Genomic DNA, 21,221 nt, shown 5'->3' on the forward strand with positions numbered 1-21,221 from the left:
AAGTCAAACATAAATGTGCATTTTAGCAGTTTATTATGCAGTTGTGTATATAAATGATTCAATACTGTCCATTCAGATTTACACTGATCAGTCTGGTTGGGTCCCCTTACACACCAAACAAAAACAGAACAATTATTCTTTGAAGCAGATGAAGCGGATGCTGAACTCAGACCACTAGGACAATACTCCATCAGAGGCAAAAAGAAAAGAAAACTTTTTTGCACACATTCTTTCAAAATGTATCAAGCAAGCCATGAAAAGCAGTTTATAACCAGAGGTTGCAACTCCTCCCCCCCAAAAAAACAAAACAAAAACAAAACCCCACCATAGTGTTTGTGCCTTTACCATGATCCATATATTTTGTCTGTGAGACATGAAGGTCAAATGTGGATATGAACAAAAGATGCAAGTTGGTCACAATTATCGTCACTCCTGAATTATCTCTGAAAAGTAAAATGCTCATACAACAGATAGTTCAGATTGCTGACATTTGCTAATAAACATGTCAGATAATAAGATTCTGACTTTACAGCAAGGGCATACAAATACTTTAATTCAAATAAGAACCACCCCCAAATTATCTTAAAAGTTTGATTTAACTTGATCCTGTTGACATCGTTTTAAAGATGGCAGTAGTTACTGATGTCTATAAAAAGATGACAATCAGATCTTTTAGGTTTTTGCAGTTAGAATTTTTTCCCTTTTTGGTAATGCAAAGCACCTAGAAAAATGAATAAACCAACCATAAAGAAAGTGTAATTAGATTATTTTAATCCTCAAAACCGCAAAAACAGCACCAAGAATTCTGACCGGCACAATTTCCAACTTTTACTGACATAAAACTGATAAACAGTACTGATAATGATAAGGCAGCCAAACAGGCATAACTTAAAACTTTAAGACCACGGAGAGGCAATGGATAATGAGATACATCACACTTATAATCAAAGACATATCCAACTCTACTTTGTGAGCCTGCAAGTTACCAGAAGTGCGATCTACCTCCCCGATCTATGTCATTCAAAGCTCATAAGTCTGTTTCAGGTTTAAAAACATAAAACCTTTAACAAGGTCAAACTTCAAGGGAATGTACAGGAAATTAAAACATGTCCAAAAATGACATTGTGGATGTATTCACTTACCAACAGACATTGTCCACGCGCTGCATGTAATTGCTACTACTCACTGAGCCCTGAGGCCTATTCATGTGTGATGGCATTTACAAAACAAATGTAGGCAAAAGGCATTTCACTTAGTAATCATACTGAAATCGTATTCATTAATCTAAAACAAAAACACTAAAGAAATAAGAGAAAATAAGTAAAAATCAACTTGTCATTCTAATGCGACATGGAAAGTTATAGTTCTAGATTTTGACTGTCGTGGGAAAAAGCTGTCTAAAGTTAAATACAAAGACAATCGTGTATCAGAATAACTGATTGAATGAAATAAAATTCATTATGATTACAAGCCAGACTGTAAAAAAAAAAAAAAAAAAAAAAAAAAAAAAAAAAAAGATATATATATATATATATATCATCCAGCAATAGATCTTATTGCAAGAAAGAAAGAAAGAAAGAAAGAAAAAATCAATTTCCTTTACAACCAACACTCCACCTACTTAATGCACTGATAAATATGTTTACGTCTTTATATATAAAAAGGTGGCGACAGACAAATTCAAAAACACATTTTTACAACAGGACAAAACCATGAAATTTAGTCTGACAATTTCTTAAAAAGAATTAAAAAATAATAATAATAATAACCCAACATAAATTTGATGAACGCATTCTTTAGTCCCTGACGCAAGACAGAAATACAGGAGTCACAGAACTTCTTCAGACTCCAATGAATGTGATGGGTTTGCCCACCCTAGTTATATATAACGCTTCGGAACATGTGCACCAATTCTCAGATCCCTACTGAAAAGAACCAAAAAAAAAACCCCCAAAAAAACAAAACAAAAAAAACAACAGCAGCAGGAAATAAAAGAAACTTGTGCAAAAGTGCTTCCTGCATCCCGTGACTGCCACCCAAACCCCCAACCTCCATGTGTGGCTTCCTTTTGTACAGGTAAGAATGTGATTTTGCTCTCTGTACTGAAAAGCAGTGCTCACCTGACTACAGTACAGAAAATTCAGTGTAATCACTTGCGCATATGTGTAGTTTGGATGTAGACGCTTGCTATTAAGTTGTTCAGGAAATTGTAAAACCCTCGTTCCTAAATGTTCTGTCCTAGCTAATTAATCAGCTAGTCATTTGTCTTTCCCCCAGTAACCCTTTGCATCCCCAGTCAGCTCAGTATACATCCCTTCAGCTTAGGGAACACCAACCTGCATCAGTGCCATGGAACAATCACTTCATCCTCAGCCGGGATGAACTGAGCCACGATTCAGTTGCATGCTTATTGCTATAAAGACACTCAGAGGGAGAAAAAGGCTAGCGATTGTTTTGCGAGCTATCGTGCAAGTAGTTTAATAAGATTTGCACACATCTCAAAGAACTCGATGGTGTGGCTTCCTGGTCGAGGGACAGATGCATTGTCCCCGCCTCCTGTGGAATCGATGGATGAGGTCAACGATGACGTCAAAGAGCCTTCTCCAGTCTTGGTGGGGTGCACGGTACTAGGTGTACCTGGAAGTTCTGCTCCATCTACATCGTTCTTAATAGCGGTCCGGTAGTTGCCCACAGAGCCAGAGCGCAGAGGGGTAGCACTTCCAGATTTTGTCTCCAACATATCATCTGAACAATAAGACAAACTGATTTTCAAACACAAGAAGTTCAATGGGTATCACTAGGGTATCTACAAGTCTTGGAAAATACTCAATTCAATTCCTGCCACAGAGACACTGCTGTAAACAGTGAAATTAATCACTAGTTTATACTTAGTCGATTGTTTAGGTTAGGGATAAAGTGTAAGATTTTTGTAGTCAAAAATAAAGATTATTTTCTTCCTTTTAACCTAATAAACTGTAATATAGATATTGCACTGCGGACACCCAGATCATCCTGACACCCAGAGTTTGAACAATTTTGGGTTCAGTTCATGAAATATGCACAAGCCAAAGCAGCGTTCACCATTTCCTCTCAAAGCAGCTGTGGCTACACAGTCCATGGCTCTAACACCCACATACATCTCTGTTCACTGACTTCTTCTTAGCCACCATTTACTGAGATAAAAAGCCTTTGGTTCATGAGGGGTTGACCAGTAAACAAATTTTAATATAAGCTATTCGGCTTTCTAAAATGAACATATTCTAAATGCAGCTATATTTGCCGGTGCATGACCTGCCTCCTATGAATGTGGTTATGCATTTTGTTAGTACCAGTTTTAATGCTGGAAACAGACTGCATACAACTGTATTTTAATTTTCTCGATCAAAATACTGCTGACCGTGATATATTTATGAGATTACTGCAGTCCCAATGTCCACTTTGCTTGGTCAAATTATTATAATCTGGGGTGTTAGACACACACTTGCAGTGACAGGAGGTGTCAAACAGTCAAGGTCTTGAGCCAGCCCTCATTTCTTTATAATTTGCCAGGAAAAATAGCTGGAACTATTTGTTTATCTCTTGAGCTCGGTCCCTTTTCTGTGATTGAATGAGTCACAGGTTAGTGTTAAATGGCTTAACAAACAAAATGTTAAGGCTACGTCCACACGTATTTTTGAAAACGCAGATTTTTCTATGCGTTTGCACCTTTCGTCCACACGTAAACGGCGTTTTTGGTCACTGAAAACTGAGATTTTTAAAAACTCCGGCCAGGGTGGATATTTTTGCGCCACGTTATTGTTTCGGTGAAATGAATTTCTACAATACTGTTAATTGTACTCTCTGCAGTGTTTAAATGCTTACATATACACACAGTTACTGTCCCTCCACACATACGACTCTGTTCTGCTTCTATGCCCCAGCTTTGTTTACTTTTCCCCACGAGGCTTCTAGACTTCTGATTGGCCAACATTTCTGCACGGTTAGGAATCTAGCGCCACCTGCTGCTTTGGCATGTTCATAGCAGCGTTTTCCTTCATTTCTGCCTTTATGTGTGGACTGGATTATTTTTGAAAACGAAAACGGTAAATCTCAGTTTTCAAAAATACCCGTGTACGTGTGGACGTAGCCTAAGACAGAGGGATTGGACTTCAAATGAGTAAAAAAGTAGCCAATGTCCAAAGAAAAACCCTCAGAAATCCTGGAGAACTATTGCTCAAGACCCCTTACACAAAAAAGCTCTCGCTGCTTGGAAGCAAAATATAAAGAAATGAGGCAAGTGCTGTATATATAGGTGAAAATCTTTCTTGTAATCCACATTCACACATCCCTTTCCTTCCCATGCAGTGTCAGAGGATGCATCCAACTTTCCTGATCTGGTGCCCGATTTGTGCCCAATTTGGTTGTGCCTGAACTGCTGCTGCTACAGCAGTCCTATTATGAACTTGCTAACAGCATTAGCACCCAGGTTCCCAACAGGAGGCAGGACTGTTGCACTGATACAGCTGCTGATGGCTTATACTTTTTACAACTTCTCTCATAGTCCTCCATGTTGTCCACCAGATGGACATTTAACAATGCCGAATCTTGCTTGATCAAACCATTTAATATGTATTAATATGTTTGCAGTCTCTCAAACTTAGTTCCCAGATAATTTTGTTAAGACCTGCAACAAATATTACTGCAGGTAAATGATTAATTTAAGAAATGCTGCTAAACTATCACGCAAATAGTTTAAAACCTAAATTAAGCTAAGCTATAAATCCATGCGATTAATTATGTGTAGTTATAGACAAATGTTAACAATCAGCATAATATTTTCTATATTTCTGAGTCATCAGGTATAAGTTCAGATAAACACAAGCTTAATGATGGACTTTGCTGTAGCCCAAAGCCAAAGCTTCACATACTTTAAATGGAAAGCCTGTGATGTATCAGAAGCACACAACAGCTCTTCAATCTCATGTTTTCCTTTGAGGTAATGCCAAACACCTACACAGACTTCCCAAACCATCATCCATGAGTTAATCATTTATAAATTCCACACTGAGGCAGCATACTAGAGGACAAAATCCAGATAAACACCAAAGATACAGAGAACTGAGTAAAGGGCTTACCTGAAGATCTAGGTTAACTGGTCAAATGTTGCAAAACTGAGTGTAAGTTGTATGAGACTAGTTTTAAAAATTAAATATATTACAATACAAGCAATCAAAACTTGATCCATCGGTAAATTACAACACATGCTGTACTGCTGCCATTGAGCTTCATGAGTCAAATAATGCCCAAACACTGATGTGTTATTACTGCCCTTTAACACAATTTCCTCATTTTGCACAGTACTGTGTTGAATCCCCACCTGTCCTTGTTTGCATTTGTATGCTGGTGTGCAATGTTCGCTCTAAGCTGCGCACGTGCGCAATTGCGCACTGCTGGCAAGGTCTCTGCAGGTATCAGGCTGTTGTTCTCCTTTATCTCATAGTGGACAGAAATTATTTTTTCGAGTGGCACAAATAATTTGTGTGGCATCAGATTTGATGCAGAACAGCTGATTGTTCTGTCAATAGTTTGAAATGTTTCTTTTAAAAAAACGCCTTGGCTGCATTAAAAAAAAAAAAAAAAAAAAAAGCTACAAAAAACGTTGTTTGCATAACTCAGTCATTTTTTTGAAGAACTATATAATTAATTGCCCAACATTGGTCATTATATACTATATTTTGCAGGCAGAGAGTTACAGGACTCTCTCCCAGACCACAGATTCATACTCATAAGTCAGAGCTTTATATAAAAAAAAAAAAAAAAAAAAAAAAAAAAAAAAAAAAAAACACATCTGCTGTCGCTCACAGTGGTCCAAGGGATCGCTCAGGGAGTTTGTGTGTTCGCTCAGACACGTGAAAAATTAGAGGGAACATTGCTGGTGTGTCTGCCATCATAATTGAAACCGAGCAGTTCATGGAACTAATAAATCTCGAACAACAGTTACTTTTATTGAAACACAGGAAGATAAGGGGAATTCACAACTGACCTTGAGTTTATGCACGTATCGCCAGAGGTAATAAAATGAGACAAAGGCATCTACACTGGCAGAATATTAGCCTCTGCACAGCATGTAATTACATTCTATTACATCTTGTTTCCCTGTGGTATAATCCATGTGCTAATCAATAAACAGATATTGACATCTGCGTCATATGTAGTTACATTTCTGGGAATGTGCGGGTCAGGCTATGACACAGATTTAATGGTGCACTTTGAATCATCACAAATAACGGCCTCGTGTATGATCTTTCATGTGTTTTATTCTCTAATATTTGAGCCATACACAGGTTAGCTATGTAACCTTATCAGTGTATCCTGCCGGGTGCTTATGCAAATGAGTGGTGATCTAAATGCAGACTGTTTCCTCACCTACTGCTACAGACTAGTGAAGGTGAAACTTACCATCTATGCTACGGAAGTCAAGGAGGTAGGTTCTGCTGTCCACTGTGTACAGTTGAAGGCTCATCTTGGCAAGCATCCCAGTAACAGGATTCTTCCTTCTCACACGCAGATAGTATGGATTCACAACCTAGAAAATTATTGAAAGGAAGGATAATGTGTCTTTGTGATGCTTTAAAAAGTACACCTGGAGCTTATTAAACTTTTAATACAATCCAACTTCAATAACTAACTGTGAGATTACATTTTACTACATTTTTTTTTAAATTGTAAATATTAAGCCTTTCCTCCTATATCTTGTCCCTCTTCTTCCTTACCTTCCACTCATAGTCCAGCTGTTTCATTGCACGGCACACCTCGGTCATGATATCATTTGGTCTACTTTGACTGCGTATACCCAGGTGCCACTTGGCTCTCCTAACACCCTGGTGCTTGGACTTCTGAGGGTTCAGTTCATCCAGTGTGTGACGGATACTCCTGGGAGGAGTCTCCGCCACGAGAAAAGGTACACGCTCAGGGTGAGGCTTCACTATCGCTGCACCTGATGAAGTCAGGTGTTGGTCATCTAGAAAAGAGTCAGGAGGGCTAGATGCCAAGTAGAAATCCTTGGCTTCGCTCATGATGCGACGATTGTCAATGATGAGATGGTAGGCAACAGCCAATGGATCCTGATGGTTGCGACTGTATATGCAGGCAAGGACCTCCTCCTCTGTGCACTCAAACTTCTCGCAAACCTCCTTCAGGGCCTCGTCATCGATCATGTTGTTGCTGTAGGAGGGGTCCTCAGGGAACAAGTACTTTGGCAGATCTTTTTTGAACCACTCGTCCTCTCTGTGGCGAAGAATCATTTTGGTAGTCAAAAGATCATGAATGAAAACAGCACCAACAGAACTAATTTTCTACGCAGACAGTCCCTTGCCATCATGAAATAATGTGATTTACAATCTAGACAACCAAAAACAAACAAAAACAAAACAAAGCCTATAGGATTTTTGACTTTGTAAATACTCCGCCAGGCTTACCGGATCTCTTTGATGGTGGCTCTTTTCATCGGGTCCACCTGCAACATGTGTTTCAGTAAGCTTATTACTGCAGGGTTCAGATACTGTGGGGTGAAGAAGATCCCATCACAGATCTTCTTAAAAAGTGTTGGCACATGATCATCATCAAAGGGAAGTGTTCCACACAACAAGGCGTAGAGAATCACCCCACTACTCCAAATATCCACCTCTGGTCCAGCATATAACCTGAGGAGGCGTAAAAAGAAAGAATCACAAAATCTATTTTTAACTAGGCTGTGTTTTTGAGTTGTGTTTTCTGTCTCACTTCGAAATGTAAGTAAAGTATCATTAGAAGAAAAGAAAAAACCAAACAGAATTTAAAATAAGCCATTACCTTCCTGAGATGACCTCAGGAGCAGCATAGTTTGGAGAACCACAACTTGTTCTGAGGAACTCTCCATCTGACATCATGTTTGACAAACCTGCAAAAGATTTTAACTATTATATAATATGCACACTTTTCAAAACACAACAACTTCAATTATTTACCTCACATAAACATTTAATGTTTTTAATGCAGTTTCAAACTATTCTAGTTTGGTTTTAGCTTAAAGTGCTTTATTAAGTATATAACTAACGTGAAAAATACTAAAGCAGTAATGTTTTGTTTTCTGTCGGCCCCCCAAAAAAGCTGCTTTATAATTAGCTGTACCATTTTTTTAAGATTCTCCACTTACTGCAGTTCATCCTCTCAGCAAGGAGACAATGTCTTTTTCACTGGTAGCAATGGTGAACATGATTCATGAATTAACAGAAGAGTGACAAAAATACTTTACTAAAGATTCAAAATAATTTGGAATAACTGCAGGTTAAACAACAACCAATGCACACTAGAATAGTTTAATATTATCAAAGTCTTGAATGTAGTTCTGTATATTTGCTTAGCCAAATTTAAGGAATGTATGAAGGATTTTCTGAAACATATTTTATGTTTCTGGCACACTACTGCCAGAAATGATTGATCGTTGAAATAACAAACTGTTATTAGAATGCGTTTTCATGCTCGCACTAAACAACCCTGGAATCTGCTCATGGATTATGAACCTATGTGGTAAAAGCTCACACTAAAAACCCATCAAAATACCAAATGTAGTCAGATTTGGAGGACAATTTTTTGAAATTCTGTTTCAAATCTGGAGGTTTTGTAAAAATCTTTTGAGAAAGTAACTTGTAATCAAGTTGTGAAATACTAGTTAATATATGATTTGTCTGCCTTTCAAGTTAACGACTCTACAGAATCGGCATTTTTAACGGTGGTAAATGATCTGTTACTTGTGTTGGACTGACTCAATCTCTGTTCTCTTGTTATTAGACCTTAGCGCTGTGGTTGAAACAGTGGACCACAAAATACTTAAGAACAGGTTTATGAAACACTATGTCATCTCAGGTGTGTCAACAGTTGAGACCATACTTTCCAGAAAGATCTCAATATATGCTTTAAATTATTTTCTGTGTCGTGCACTATTAAGTATGAAGTCTACATGCAATGATCGGGGAACATTCTTAATTTCATTGTACCTGTGATAATGACAATAAAGTTTCTGATCTGATTGATCTGATTACAAGGGTCAGTCCCTGGCCCACTTTTATTTTCAATAATATGCAGCACCAGTGGGTTAAACTCAGCTAAAACTGAGATGTCAGTGACTGGAATGGCAAGAGTGAGTCATAAGTATGACCAGTTGTCTTTGTGTTTTGATGACTGTGTGATCCACTGAGGATTTGGTAAGAATCTTGTTGTTTTTTGATCAGAGCCTTTAATTTGCCTTTTAATTTGGTGAGAAAAATGGCTACAATCAGACATATGATGGCGCTCAAGGACGCCAAGGTTCTAGTTCATGTCTTTGTGACATCTTGCATCATAGCAATGCTTTACTGTGAGGTTTGCCCAAGAAAATCTTTAGAGGTCTGCAGTTGGTTCATATTGCAGCACCATGGATTTTGTACTGCTGCAGTCTTATAAAATATTAACTAGCAGAGCACCAAGCTACCCGAGTGATCTCGTGAGACCATATGTACCTATAGGTCCCCTACACTCTCAGGGGAGTGGTGTCCTGAAGGTCCCAAAGGTTAAGAAAACAACATATTTTTATATCATGCCCTAACATTATGGAAAAGCCTTCTGTCTGACATTAGACTGTCAAGTTCAACTGACACCTGTTTTCTATTGTATGTAGTTCTTGGGGTATTATTGTCTTTTTGTTTATTTATGCTTCAGTTATGGATTATGGTGTTTTAATTATTTATTACTGTGTTTGCTTTTAGCTTTGTTTATTCTTGGCTTTGGAAAGGACTTTTTATGAAAGTGCTCTAAACATTATCATTACTATTAGGGCTGTGCGATATGACACAAAATCTCATATCCCGATATAAGACATCTATCGTCCGAAACGATATAAAAATCACAAAAATGTAAATTCTTTTTGTAAATTCTGTGAATCTTGGGCAGCTCGACTTGCGTGAAGTGTTTCCAACTGAGCGTCATGTAGCTGGAGTCGAGTGTTTTAACCAATGCATGAAACGATACATTTTTTAGACATAAGTTGTAACGGCTGCTGTTTTCTTTGTGAGTATTTATTACACGGCGTGGTGCAGGGAAAAGCCTGTTCTAACGTTTGAGTCTAAGGTTTACTTTTTAGCATCTGACGGCTAGAGCTGGGCTATATCATACCGTTCACGATAATACCGGTGTAATGTTGGGCAACGATAGGAAAATGAAATATCGCGATAGAATATGGGTAAAACGCACATGCGCAGTGCCTTTGTTTACATACGCACATAGCGGCGACGCAGAATGAGAAGAGCGAAAGCGGATCGTTAAATGAAATAGATGAACCAGAACTGGTTTGTAAAAATGCTGCAACTTCAGTGGTGTGGAACTGGTTTAGCTTTCGTCCGTCAGATACACAACAAAGGACTATTTTTGGTAGCGCATGCTAGCGGGCCGTCGTTATTACCATGTTGTTTTGGAAAATACGGCACACTTAAAATCAATCCTTTGATTTTTCTGAAAATCGACAGTGCCCCTTATAATCCCGTGTGCCTTATGTATGAATTCTGGTTGTGTTTACTGACCTCAAAACGATTTTATTTGGTAGACTGTGCTGGAAAAATCTGTCAAATGCTTTAGTACAACTTTGCTAAGCTACGAAGCCGCACCGCTTGATGGATTGTTGGAGCATTATGGCTATCGTAGGCAGGAGCCTCGCGGAGTGATACGTACTGTGCTTCAACATAATATTACCGTACTGTGGTGTATAACCTCTTTTTTTAGTTTTGTGGATATTATATACGGTTATGCCGGCCAGTTTCCACTGGAAATGCCTTTTGGTTAAACTGTCAGAAAGGAATTTGCATTTGCACTGTTAAATTTTTATATAACTTTAATGCGCATTTAAAAAAAAAAAACAAAAAACAGCTGCTTGTTTAAGAGAAAATACATTGATGTTTTTTGGGGGTTTTTTGCACTAATAAAGTTGAGGAGTTGTAAAGTATTTTGTCTGGTGTCAATTATATCGTCAGTTATATCGTTATTGCAAATTTTCAAATGTATATCGTGATAAATATTTTTGGTCATATCGCCCTGCTCTACTGACGGCTCTTTTTTGCTTCTCATCCGAAAATACTCTGCATACTCTTTCACGTGATTCAGTTTATTTTGAAAAGTCTCAACAGGATCTTGAGCTTTATTGTGAAAAGTTTGTGGTTTTACCGTCATTGTTGCTAAAGACAACGCATAAATACAGGCGCTTGTCCGTCCGTAGTGTAGTTATATTGAATATAAGAGAAAGAGAGAACTTTAAGAAATTAATATAGCCACTACAGTGACCATCAAAACGATGAAAAAAATATTGCCGTAAACAGTTTATTTTGCGACACCACGAAACAAACGATAGCGTAAAATTAAACGATAGCCGTTTTTATATCGTCATCCGATATATATTCTTATATCGAACAGCCCTAATTACTATTACTAATGTGTGTATAATTAACAAACTAAAACAGTGGTTCCTGCTGAGACTTCTCGATTCAAGTCCAAGAACTACTCACCAAAGTCTGCAATCTTAGCATTCATATGCGCATCAAGCAGCACATTTTCTGGCTTAAGGTCTCGATGTACCACCATGTGTCTGTGGCAGTAGTCTACTGCTGAAATGATCTGCTGGAACAGTCGTCGACTCTCCTTTTCATCCAACTGTCAAAGCAGAAATTATTCATTAGGTGTGATCTTTCCTTCCTCAGTCAGTACATCACTGATGACTAAGCAGCACCTCATGTTGTGTTTTGAATATCTTTTTCAGCCTTCACAGTTTACAAAGTTCAAAGATTACTTTATCTCCACTGTAGTCTGATGATGACAAGTGTATGATACTTATCTGCGTTATCTTTATCTCACTAATGATAAACTACACAACATCTGTGCAATATGAAATGATGGAAAGGGTTAAAGAAGTTTGGAATCAATATACAAGTTTCCAGTCCTAAAGTACCTTTCCATTTTTGCAGATGTAGTCAAAGAGCTCTCCCCCTGAGACATACTCCATCACCATGAAGATATCTGTAGGGGTGCTGATAACCTGATACCTACAGTCAAAACACAAGTCATGTGGGTTATTAGGAGTTGGAAGGTATTATACAAGAAAACATTTAGACATGTCTGTTACCATTTAATAATTATTACAAAGAATAATCGGAATATGTGCTTAGTTTTGGACAGCTGACTCAAATTTTTAGTTTTCATGTTACTTTGCCAATGGTCTATTTTAGCCCATTTATGATTAATTTTAACAAAGTAATTTAATCAACCAGCAGCTCAGTTCAACCCACAGGAGATTGTTAACACATCTAATTTTTGGTTTCCTGTAACAAAGAAAAACAATTCCTCACAAACAGGAAGAAACTTAGTTGCCATGGAAGAAAATTGGTGTGCTCAGTATTGGAAAAAAAAGTGTATGAGAGCAGCACTTTGTGCAAATGTTGAATATTATAATATAATACAAAAACAATTGAGCATTTTTATGTTTCTGCTGCCAGACAGACAACAGACTGAGCTATGAGTTAGACTCCACTGCATACTTGCAGTCCATTAGTGGCATTCATCATACCTGCATCTATTTGTACTAAAATGCTGTGTAGCTCTCTTTGCACATAAGCCACATCTGTTGCTGTTTTACATAAGCATTATCAAGCTGTAGAATCAAACCAGGAGAAATTCTTGATAGCAAGTCCCAGAAACCACATTGTGTGCAGCCTCTAAAGCTCAGATTTTACAAGTTTTAAATACAGACAACAACAACAACAAAAAATGCATTGACAATGTGACAGTGTTAAGATATTTTAAGAAAACATTCAGAGCTTTTGTAAATCCAATACACACACAACATACGCACTACCATGCTGGATAAAACCAAAGGCAATAATGTCTGCCATGCAGTTTGTAGCTCAGCAGATGTTAGAGATGTTCACTAACTGTGAATCTGATGTGTTGCAATTGCAGAAAACATCCCATCAATAAAAATGAAGCAGTATTATGTTACATTACTCGATCTGTTATCCCCGCTAGACAGACAATGTTATGTACTTTGCCCCAGTGGTCTGTGCACCCTGCCAAAGATGGAATCAGTCTCTCATGCGTAGACACACAGACATAGCTTACATTTTTTAACATGGAACGGGTATTTCAGGCAATTATACCCCCCCCCCCCAGTCAGTTTAATGACCCTGTAACTGTGGCCTCAAGTCTGTGAACATTCCCTTACCAAACAGGAAGTCCCCTGACAACTGTCAAATAGTAAGTTTAGCTTAGAGCACCAGAACATTATGGCACAGTCAGCTCAGACTATGACGTTAAAAAATTACTCATTTGAAATGACACACTTATCTGTTTTAGCCTACCAGATGTTGACAATAATACCAGCAGAGCAAGCTACACAGCTACCCACAACAAAGGCAAAGCCAGTGCACTTTTGTACGTTAAAATGAAAGACCAACTGAGGGAATAACGAAACAGTCAATACTGCACAATAGGGAGAGGTCAGAAGAGAGAGTGGACTGAGTCAGACAGATACTGTCCTAGATGGATGCATTCTAAAACAACACTATAAAGGCCTGAAAATAGCTCAGTGGGTGGCATTAATGTGGTGGCAAGGGGATTATGGAGCAGCGAGCAGGGTGTAATCTAGGACTTACAGTTTAATTATGTGAGGGTGCCTGAAAAGCTTGAGGTTCTGGATCTCCCGGCGAATCTTTCCCACCACGTCCAAACTGCGGATCTTCTGCCTGTTCAAGATCTTCACTGCCACTTGATGCTTGGTCAGCTCATGTTGGCCCACTGAAGGATAGAAAGAGAGTGGATGGAGCATTTCTATTACAACCAAGGCCATATAAAATAGGGAATGGTGAAGTATTATGCAAAACAAGGCATCTTCACACAACTTAAGGAAAGGTGTAATTTGTTGTTTACACTATTAGGATAAAGGTTACCAGACATGCTACGAATCTTAGAGGTGAAACCTATTTTGGAAACAGAAGGCAGCATGGTGGATGAAGGACAGCAGCAATAGGACCAATATCCTGAAGTCAGTGTGAGGAATGGGAGATCTAAATCACCACCTCCTATCACAATTTTAAGAATATAAAAAAAATAAAAACATTCAAATTAAAGAAAAAAAATGGAAGAAAGGGAAAAAAAGTATTTTGTTTTCAGTCAACCATATTCAATCACTCAAGCATATCAAAGCATAGCTTTGTCATTTGGTATTATGGAAAGACTGTAAAACAGTTCTCTTGTTTTTTGCTGAAACTGGCTGCCTACTGAGTGTGATAAATCTAATGCTGAAACAAAAGTCCTTCTAGAAGCAAATCTTGCCACGCACAATGTTGAAACAACTTCCAGCAACATTAGGGCACATACTTACTAAACATCAGTCAAAGCTAACCAAAACCTCTAACAAGTTTGCAAATTTTACTTCTATCTGCTGTTTCAGCATTCTCTCAAATATGTAAATTCAAGAGTCTTTGAACGCCACATCTCTACTTTATAAAGTCTCCAGCTGAAAGTTATATTTAAAAAAAAAAAAGAAGAAAAAAATCCTAGCACATGCTAAATGATCTGTAAAGATGAGTGGGGATACACAGTCAATACATGAGCAAATAGGTCAAATACAGAGTCCTCATAACTGAAAGCGGTAAAAAGCCGCACAAGATACAAAAAGATAGCATCTCAATGGATGGTGGGAAGACAGCGCATTTGCCCATGGGAGTTAGCAAACAGCTGGTTTTGATTTACCAGCTGTGTCGGTAGTAATCAAGACCATAATCACACAGCACCAACTCTAGCTCTTTTCCCTCAACATCAACAAATAGCTGAGAGCTGGGAGGTGACTCATTGGGAATTAACCGATCACACAGCTTGCGGTGGTTCCACTCCATTTCGATATATATTGTGGTTTCAGTGTTTCTACTGAACAGAACAGCCTGTAAGGTAAACAAAACGCACAGACACGATTACTTTTAAGAAATAAAACAGGTTTTTAGTCCATTGCGTGTTGATACAACTCGAGTTGTATATTGACTTAAGCTTCTAAGCGTTCAGCCCTGTGCACTGACAAAGTGGGCGTAGATTCAGCAGAGTTTGTCCAACTCTTTCCATCGAAATTTCAGAAATAACATTGAATGCTTGAAACAGGCAACAACTACGACTCGTGGGGAAAGAAGTTGTGAATAAATGTAGCGCAGAGTTGGGTTTAAAGGCAAGAGAGAGGAAACCGTACTTTACCGATTAAAATGTACTCTTGCTTGCGGCAACATCAATGACGAGGGCTGACTTCCCGATGTATGTCTCAACAAGCGCTTCGCTCGCTAGCACGCAACGCAACCGACGCTAAATGGCAAACTATGTGACCAGCTACAGCCCAATTTCATAAAACTTGCAGTGTCTTCTTTATCTTAGAAACTACAACGACATGCTCTAAAACCTGCGTTTTGTCACACACACAAAAAGTTCAGAAAATAACGCGACAACAAGTGTGTTGCCTCCCCAGCACTGCGACAAGTTAGCTTTCCTAGTATGCTAGCTTAGCAGCTAAGCTAAAAGCTCCCTCTCCCACCGTCTCGCAGCTGGCAGGATGCACAAACGCCTGAGACAGTTACACATACCTTTAACCTTCCCAAACGTCCCCACTCCGAGAGTGTCTCCGAGAATGTAATGTCCAATTTTAACTCTTCCTTCATGCTTCACTTTTTCCGTCGCCATCTTCCCGCAGTGGCCTTGCTGCGGGGTTAGCTAGCTGCGGTAGAGATGGACCGGACTCCGCTATGTGTTTCTCCACTCTAGCGGCTCCGCTCAACACTGAGGGTGGGAGGCGTCCCGGCTCCTGTGCGATTCGTCAAACTCGTCAACGACGTAACATGTTGCATTTAAATGCTCTCAATAAACTCCGAAATTGTTAATCTGGGTGAAGTTCATGTTGTAAACTTGTTTTGGCCGGAAATTCTACCGTATAGGCTAAATCAGGGCCAGGAAGTGAAAGGAGAGAAAATGTGCTTTAGGAATATATGAGATTGATAAATTATGATGTGCCCAATCAAATACTATGGAAACTCTGGATAAAGTCAGCAGTTTTCTGCCTATATAAAAAGGATTTCTGGCTGCTCTCTTACTGGGGCCCTATTTTTATCTGTCTAAATACAACATAAAAAAGATTTTAAAAACTGACAAAATACCATCAGGATTAAATACATTAGAAATACATTAATACAGTGAACTATGTTTCATAAGAAACCATTCTCATAATCGTCTCAAATATATTTCCCAAACCTTGTTAACTTCATAAAAAGTATATAAACAAAAGCTGCACTCCAGTCCAAACTATCCAAATTACAATAATGCCGCTTCAGCAAGGGCAAATTAAACAGGGTTATTGTATCCACAGATTTCTGTTGCCTGGTGACACAATCAGGTTTTGTGGGTTTATACTTAAGGCACACTGTACAAGTGAAGGAACATTTTAATGTAGATAGTGCACAGCACTGTTTGGAAGCAGAAAGCTCAATGTGGCGAATGAATCAGCAAACTCTGCTGAAATATGACTCCTGGTCCATAATTCATGCTGGAAAAATCACGTTGAAATGAGTCATAGCATATGAAGATCAGTAAATATGGCTCGATTGTGTTGGAGTAAATATATAATGCACCATTCTTTCCCCTATACTATTCAGTTCTGCAACATGGCAAATCCAGTTCATAGTTGTGGTTTTAGGCTCTTGTTTATGAGGTGGATATATATTTTGCCATCATCCCACTCTGCAGTATTTGTTGCACTTATTGTTAACTGTTAAAAATATTGAAACCTTTCAAAGGTAAATATGGTAGATTACAAGAAGAAAGGACACTCAACTGTCTAGAAACAGAAAGATGTGCACAATATTCATGGGAACCAGATTTCACAACAATTGTAATTATTCATTTTATGGAGTAAAAAGTCTTTGAAATACTTGTTAAACTATGCTACATTTAATATGCAAACATATCCAGCAAGAGAGGAAAAAAGACAGTTTGACCTTGCTGTGTAGTCTGACTACAAAACTCCATAAACCTTGTAAAGAACCACTCCTACTGTATGTCAAGACCTGAAGCATGAAAAAGCCTTACAGACATGCAGGGAATTTCAATGAACTGGTCAGGAGGAGAAAAACTCCTCACTGACAGTAATGCATGACCACACGGATTATGGTTCTAAGGAGTGTCAGGACTCATGTTTAAAGCATGGGACAATGAACCTGAAAGATCTTAAAAATCTTTCACTGCCCTTTTTAAAAAATATATTATTATTTTTCTTAAGTACAAACTGAAAAATACAGGTTTTGTTCAGTCAGTGATTATTTCAAAAAAAAAAAAGAAAGGCTTGGTGAACAGTTACCATGACTCCCTTGAGAATTCTGGTAGGAATTAACAGTGAGTACCAAAAGTCCTGTCAGTGACACTTAGTGTATTTTTGCAAGTGTGAATGTTGTACTTTGTATGCAGTTTGAGTCTCAGTACGTAGGGATCTGGCTCACTGCAGTACACATAACAGGTATTTGATTGAGCTTCTTAGCACACAGAGAACTCAGTATACATCCCAGAAGTACTGCACTCAAGATACCCAAAATGATGATTTAAAGTAATTTGATTACATGTAAAAAAGAAAAAAAAAAAGAAAGAAGAATTCAGTGTAATTTGGTTACATAATTACAAAGTAAAACATTATATTAAATGGATTATATTATATCTTTTTGATTGGTTCTTGCCATAACATGAATGTTAACAGTTGTGAAATAGGGCTATGTACCAACACAACACAACTGATGATCCCAACCCCATTAAGAAGGCAAGAAATCCCACAAATGAACCCAGAGAAGGCACACCTGTGAAGTGAAATCCAACTCAGGTGACTGCATCATGAAGCTCACTGAGAGAAGGCTAAGGGTTTGCAGTGCTGTCAACAAGTGATAACATATCATATGATATATATGATATATTATCACTTGAAGCTCACCAAAAATAAGTTTTTGAAGTTTTCTTTAAAAAAGTATTATCAAATATGTTATGGTGGCTGGTGTCAGCTATATAATCATGACAGCTATATACTACTGGTTGTCAGACACAAACAGCACTGTATCTGAGGGGCACTAAGAAGGGTAAACTGGCCACGTTTTGTTTGTTTGTTTTTTTAACCGTACAAATCTTTGCATGTGTGTGTCATCACATGAAAGTATGTTCTTGAAGACACCAACTGCAGGAACAGTATTGTATTGTTAGTACAATATTGTATTATAATACAATATTGTTGTCAGTTTTGTATAAGTATTGCTTCATATCTTATTGCAGTATTTTTGTTTGTTTGCATCCACTAAGCAGGTCATGGGTTACAGTTAGAGCCTGACCCATATAAGATTTTTAAGACATCACTATTTGAGAATTTAAAAAAAATCCAATAGCTTGATATACCAGTCCATATTTGTTTTTCTTTCTGGCACATACATAAATAAATTGCCCAAATATTTGTTATGTCTAGGGATTTCTTTACTTCTTTAATCTAGGCCCCACTCTGCTCTGATCAGCTGGTTGTATCCAAAGGTAAGTTGTTAACAGAGAAGTTACAGAGTGGCCTCTGGTGGACAAAAAGTGTAAAACATCAACATCCATAGCTTGGTTGAAGTGTTTCTCCCGTCTCTTCTTCACTTTTTTAATATTTCATTTTACAGTCATTATAAATGCTAGATGATAATAGATAATATCGCCTGAAAATATCAGTCTGATGATAAATCGTTGGGGCTCTAGTTACATTTCACACCATAGCAAACTTAAATGTCATCCAGATGATTGTGGCAGCTCAATGAAAAAGACATATATACACAATAAACGCATTTAGTTGTATAGTTAGTTATGTCATATGCCAAAGTGGCTTACGTGTCCACGTGACAATTAAAGGCATCAACCAGAGACTGTAAGGATGCTAAATGCAAAAATAAATAAATAAATAAAAAAGTTGTAAAGAGAAACAATGCATATTAAATTAATGACACTACTTGAACAACATGTCAGGTTTATAATGTGGTTCCAGCAGGAAAAGTACTAAGAAAGCAGAGAAGCTAGCCAAGTTTCCCAAAAGCTGAATGTTTCTATTTTCATAAGTGTATTTCTATGAATGTTTAATTAGTGACAGTCTATTGGTTCATTACAGCCTGTATGTGACTTTGCTTTTATACCACCAGTTATCCCCTTTTTATTTTTCACGTTTCACTTTTACATTGCGTTTTTACCAACAAAGGATAGAAACCATGCCATAACTTGGACTGTCCAATAGATGGCGATGTCTGTGCAGGATCTGGTAAGGAGACAGATGATGAATATGCTGCCCTGCAGTGCCCTAAATCTCATACACACATAGCTAAGGCAAAATTTATTATGGTGTGCAACAAAAAGTGGCAAAAAATAGTTTTGTTATTGAAGACCGAATACGGGCCTGCGGATCGGTGTCTTTAAATAATTTCCCCCAGGGATCAATAAAGTATTCTGATTCTGATTCTGATTAAAGAGAAACCCAGCAGTGCCAGCAAATTCATCTTCCTCCACTATGCTACCATAAGCTCCTGACAGTTTATTACATGCAACAGTGGTTATCATTTTAATTAGAGACAGGCTTATTATAATCCTACTGGGCCCGCCTGTTTGCATGCTTGTTAAAGTATTGCTCATTATCCTCTACTCTGTTCCACACACAGGCAGCTGCTCTCCCCCCTAACAAGGAAAGTGAATGGGCCTCACATTTCATACAGAGAGCACAACACATTCAGACCAGTTTAAGAGACTGTTAATGCTCACGTTATTTTACCTGTTCGTGAAAACAAGCAAAACGAAAAGCTCGTGAGGACAAACAAGTAGCCTAATGCACTGAGACAATGACCCAACTTAGTGTGTACACCCAGATTCTCTTATGGTACACACATCACTTTTGTGTGTGTGTGTGTCCATGCAATACGGACATGGATATCTCCAAATTAGATAATATATCACCTTTTTCTGCATTTGTCAGCACTAAGACAAAGGATGTGCTGTAATCTAGCATAAGGATTCCCACTTTAATGGTCTGCCAATCTTTATGACTGTGGTGCCATTCAAGGACACTCACCTTTGAATGTACTGTAGCGAGATAAAATTACTATTTATCAAGTGAAATCTGTTGCTGTGTGGCTGCTGCTACATTCTAATCCAAAGTGCAGACTTTCGTCTGTAATTCAAGCAGTTTCACAAAACTGTTTAGGAATTACAGCAATGTTTCTACATAGCATTCAATTTCCAGAGTTGGACAATCTGAAATAATGTTTAATATTATAATAAGGTCCCCCCCCCCCCCGGATGCTGTTGAGGTGGGAGTTATGGGATGGGGGCCTCTGCTACACCTTCCCAGCGCACGGCCAGGCTTCAACTTACAGGCAGCAAGCCAAAAGGATACAAGGACACCTTCCCCTGCCCGCCGCCTCTCACTGAGGGCAACTCCAGGTTGGAGTCCAGCCTCTCTCCATGAGAATCCAAGCCATGCATTGAGGTGAGGCGACTAGGTGTCTCTCGACCTCAACTAGCTCAGATTCAGAAGACGTGTCCCAAAAGCCAAACCTTAATAGCTGGAGAAAGTACTACCAGGGCCTCTGCCTGACTCACTTTTGCAGTCAATTATTGCTTATGGCCTTGAAACCACTGACATACTTAAATGATGGCTTCCTCTCTTGATATGTTACACCTTCAGTTTCTGCTCCTTTGGGGGTCTCCTCTGCCTTCCGTTTTATTTCAGTAAATGAAAAGCAAGCATATGTTGGGCTGACTTGACCCCTGAATATCTAATTTCTTGGTGATGAGAAACAAGCGTTGCTTTCTGATCTGCTTCGCAACATTTGGCTGAATCTGAGCAGGTGTTATAGCCCGATACACTTCAGGTTTCATCTTGCTGGTTTTATCAGCATTCACATCATCAGGAAACTCTAGTTACACCTACAGCCATACATGCATAACGTGCCTCCACTTTCTGACAAATGATGTGCTATGATTCAGATGTAAAAGTGGTTAATGCAATACTTTTGAACCATTTTTATTAAAGCAAGAAGTCAGCACTTAAATCACTTCCTTTGATTTAAGAATCCACTGGGCTCCTGTACAAAGGCCAAGTTACAAAAACTATATCACTG

At 38.3% G+C, this 21,221-nt stretch overlaps 1 protein-coding gene across 1 annotated transcript; it reads right to left on the minus strand.

Annotated features, from left to right (window-relative positions):
* Positions 1-16: 16 nt before the first annotated feature.
* prkaa1 (protein kinase, AMP-activated, alpha 1 catalytic subunit) lies at positions 17-15,896 on the minus strand. The gene is made up of 9 exons (XM_004549821.5): positions 15,654-15,896; positions 13,686-13,827; positions 11,987-12,080; positions 11,547-11,691; positions 7,831-7,918; positions 7,458-7,682; positions 6,753-7,266; positions 6,439-6,565; positions 17-2,745 (listed from the first exon to the last, which is right to left on the minus strand). The coding sequence occupies exons 1-9, from the start codon at positions 15,748-15,750 to the stop codon at positions 2,462-2,464; spliced, it is 1,716 nt and encodes a 571-aa protein (XP_004549878.1). The 5' UTR covers positions 15,751-15,896; the 3' UTR covers positions 17-2,461.
* Positions 15,897-21,221: the final 5,325 nt, after the last annotated feature.

Source organism: Maylandia zebra, linkage group LG7 (genome assembly GCF_041146795.1).
Source record: "Maylandia zebra isolate NMK-2024a linkage group LG7, Mzebra_GT3a, whole genome shotgun sequence".
NCBI lineage: Eukaryota > Metazoa > Chordata > Actinopteri > Cichliformes > Cichlidae > Maylandia > Maylandia zebra.

Coding starts and splice junctions, on each gene's coding strand:
- prkaa1 (XM_004549821.5), bottom strand. CDS start 15,750: ATGGCGACGGAAAAAGTGAAGCATGAAGGAAGAGTTAAAATTGGACAT. Junction 13,828..15,653: donor GACGTTTGGGAAGGTTAAAG/GTATGTGTAACT, acceptor TCTATCCTTCAG/TGGGCCAACATGAGCTGACC. Junction 12,081..13,685: donor CACCCTCACATAATTAAACT/GTAAGTCCTAGA, acceptor TTTTGACTGTAG/GTATCAGGTTATCAGCACCC.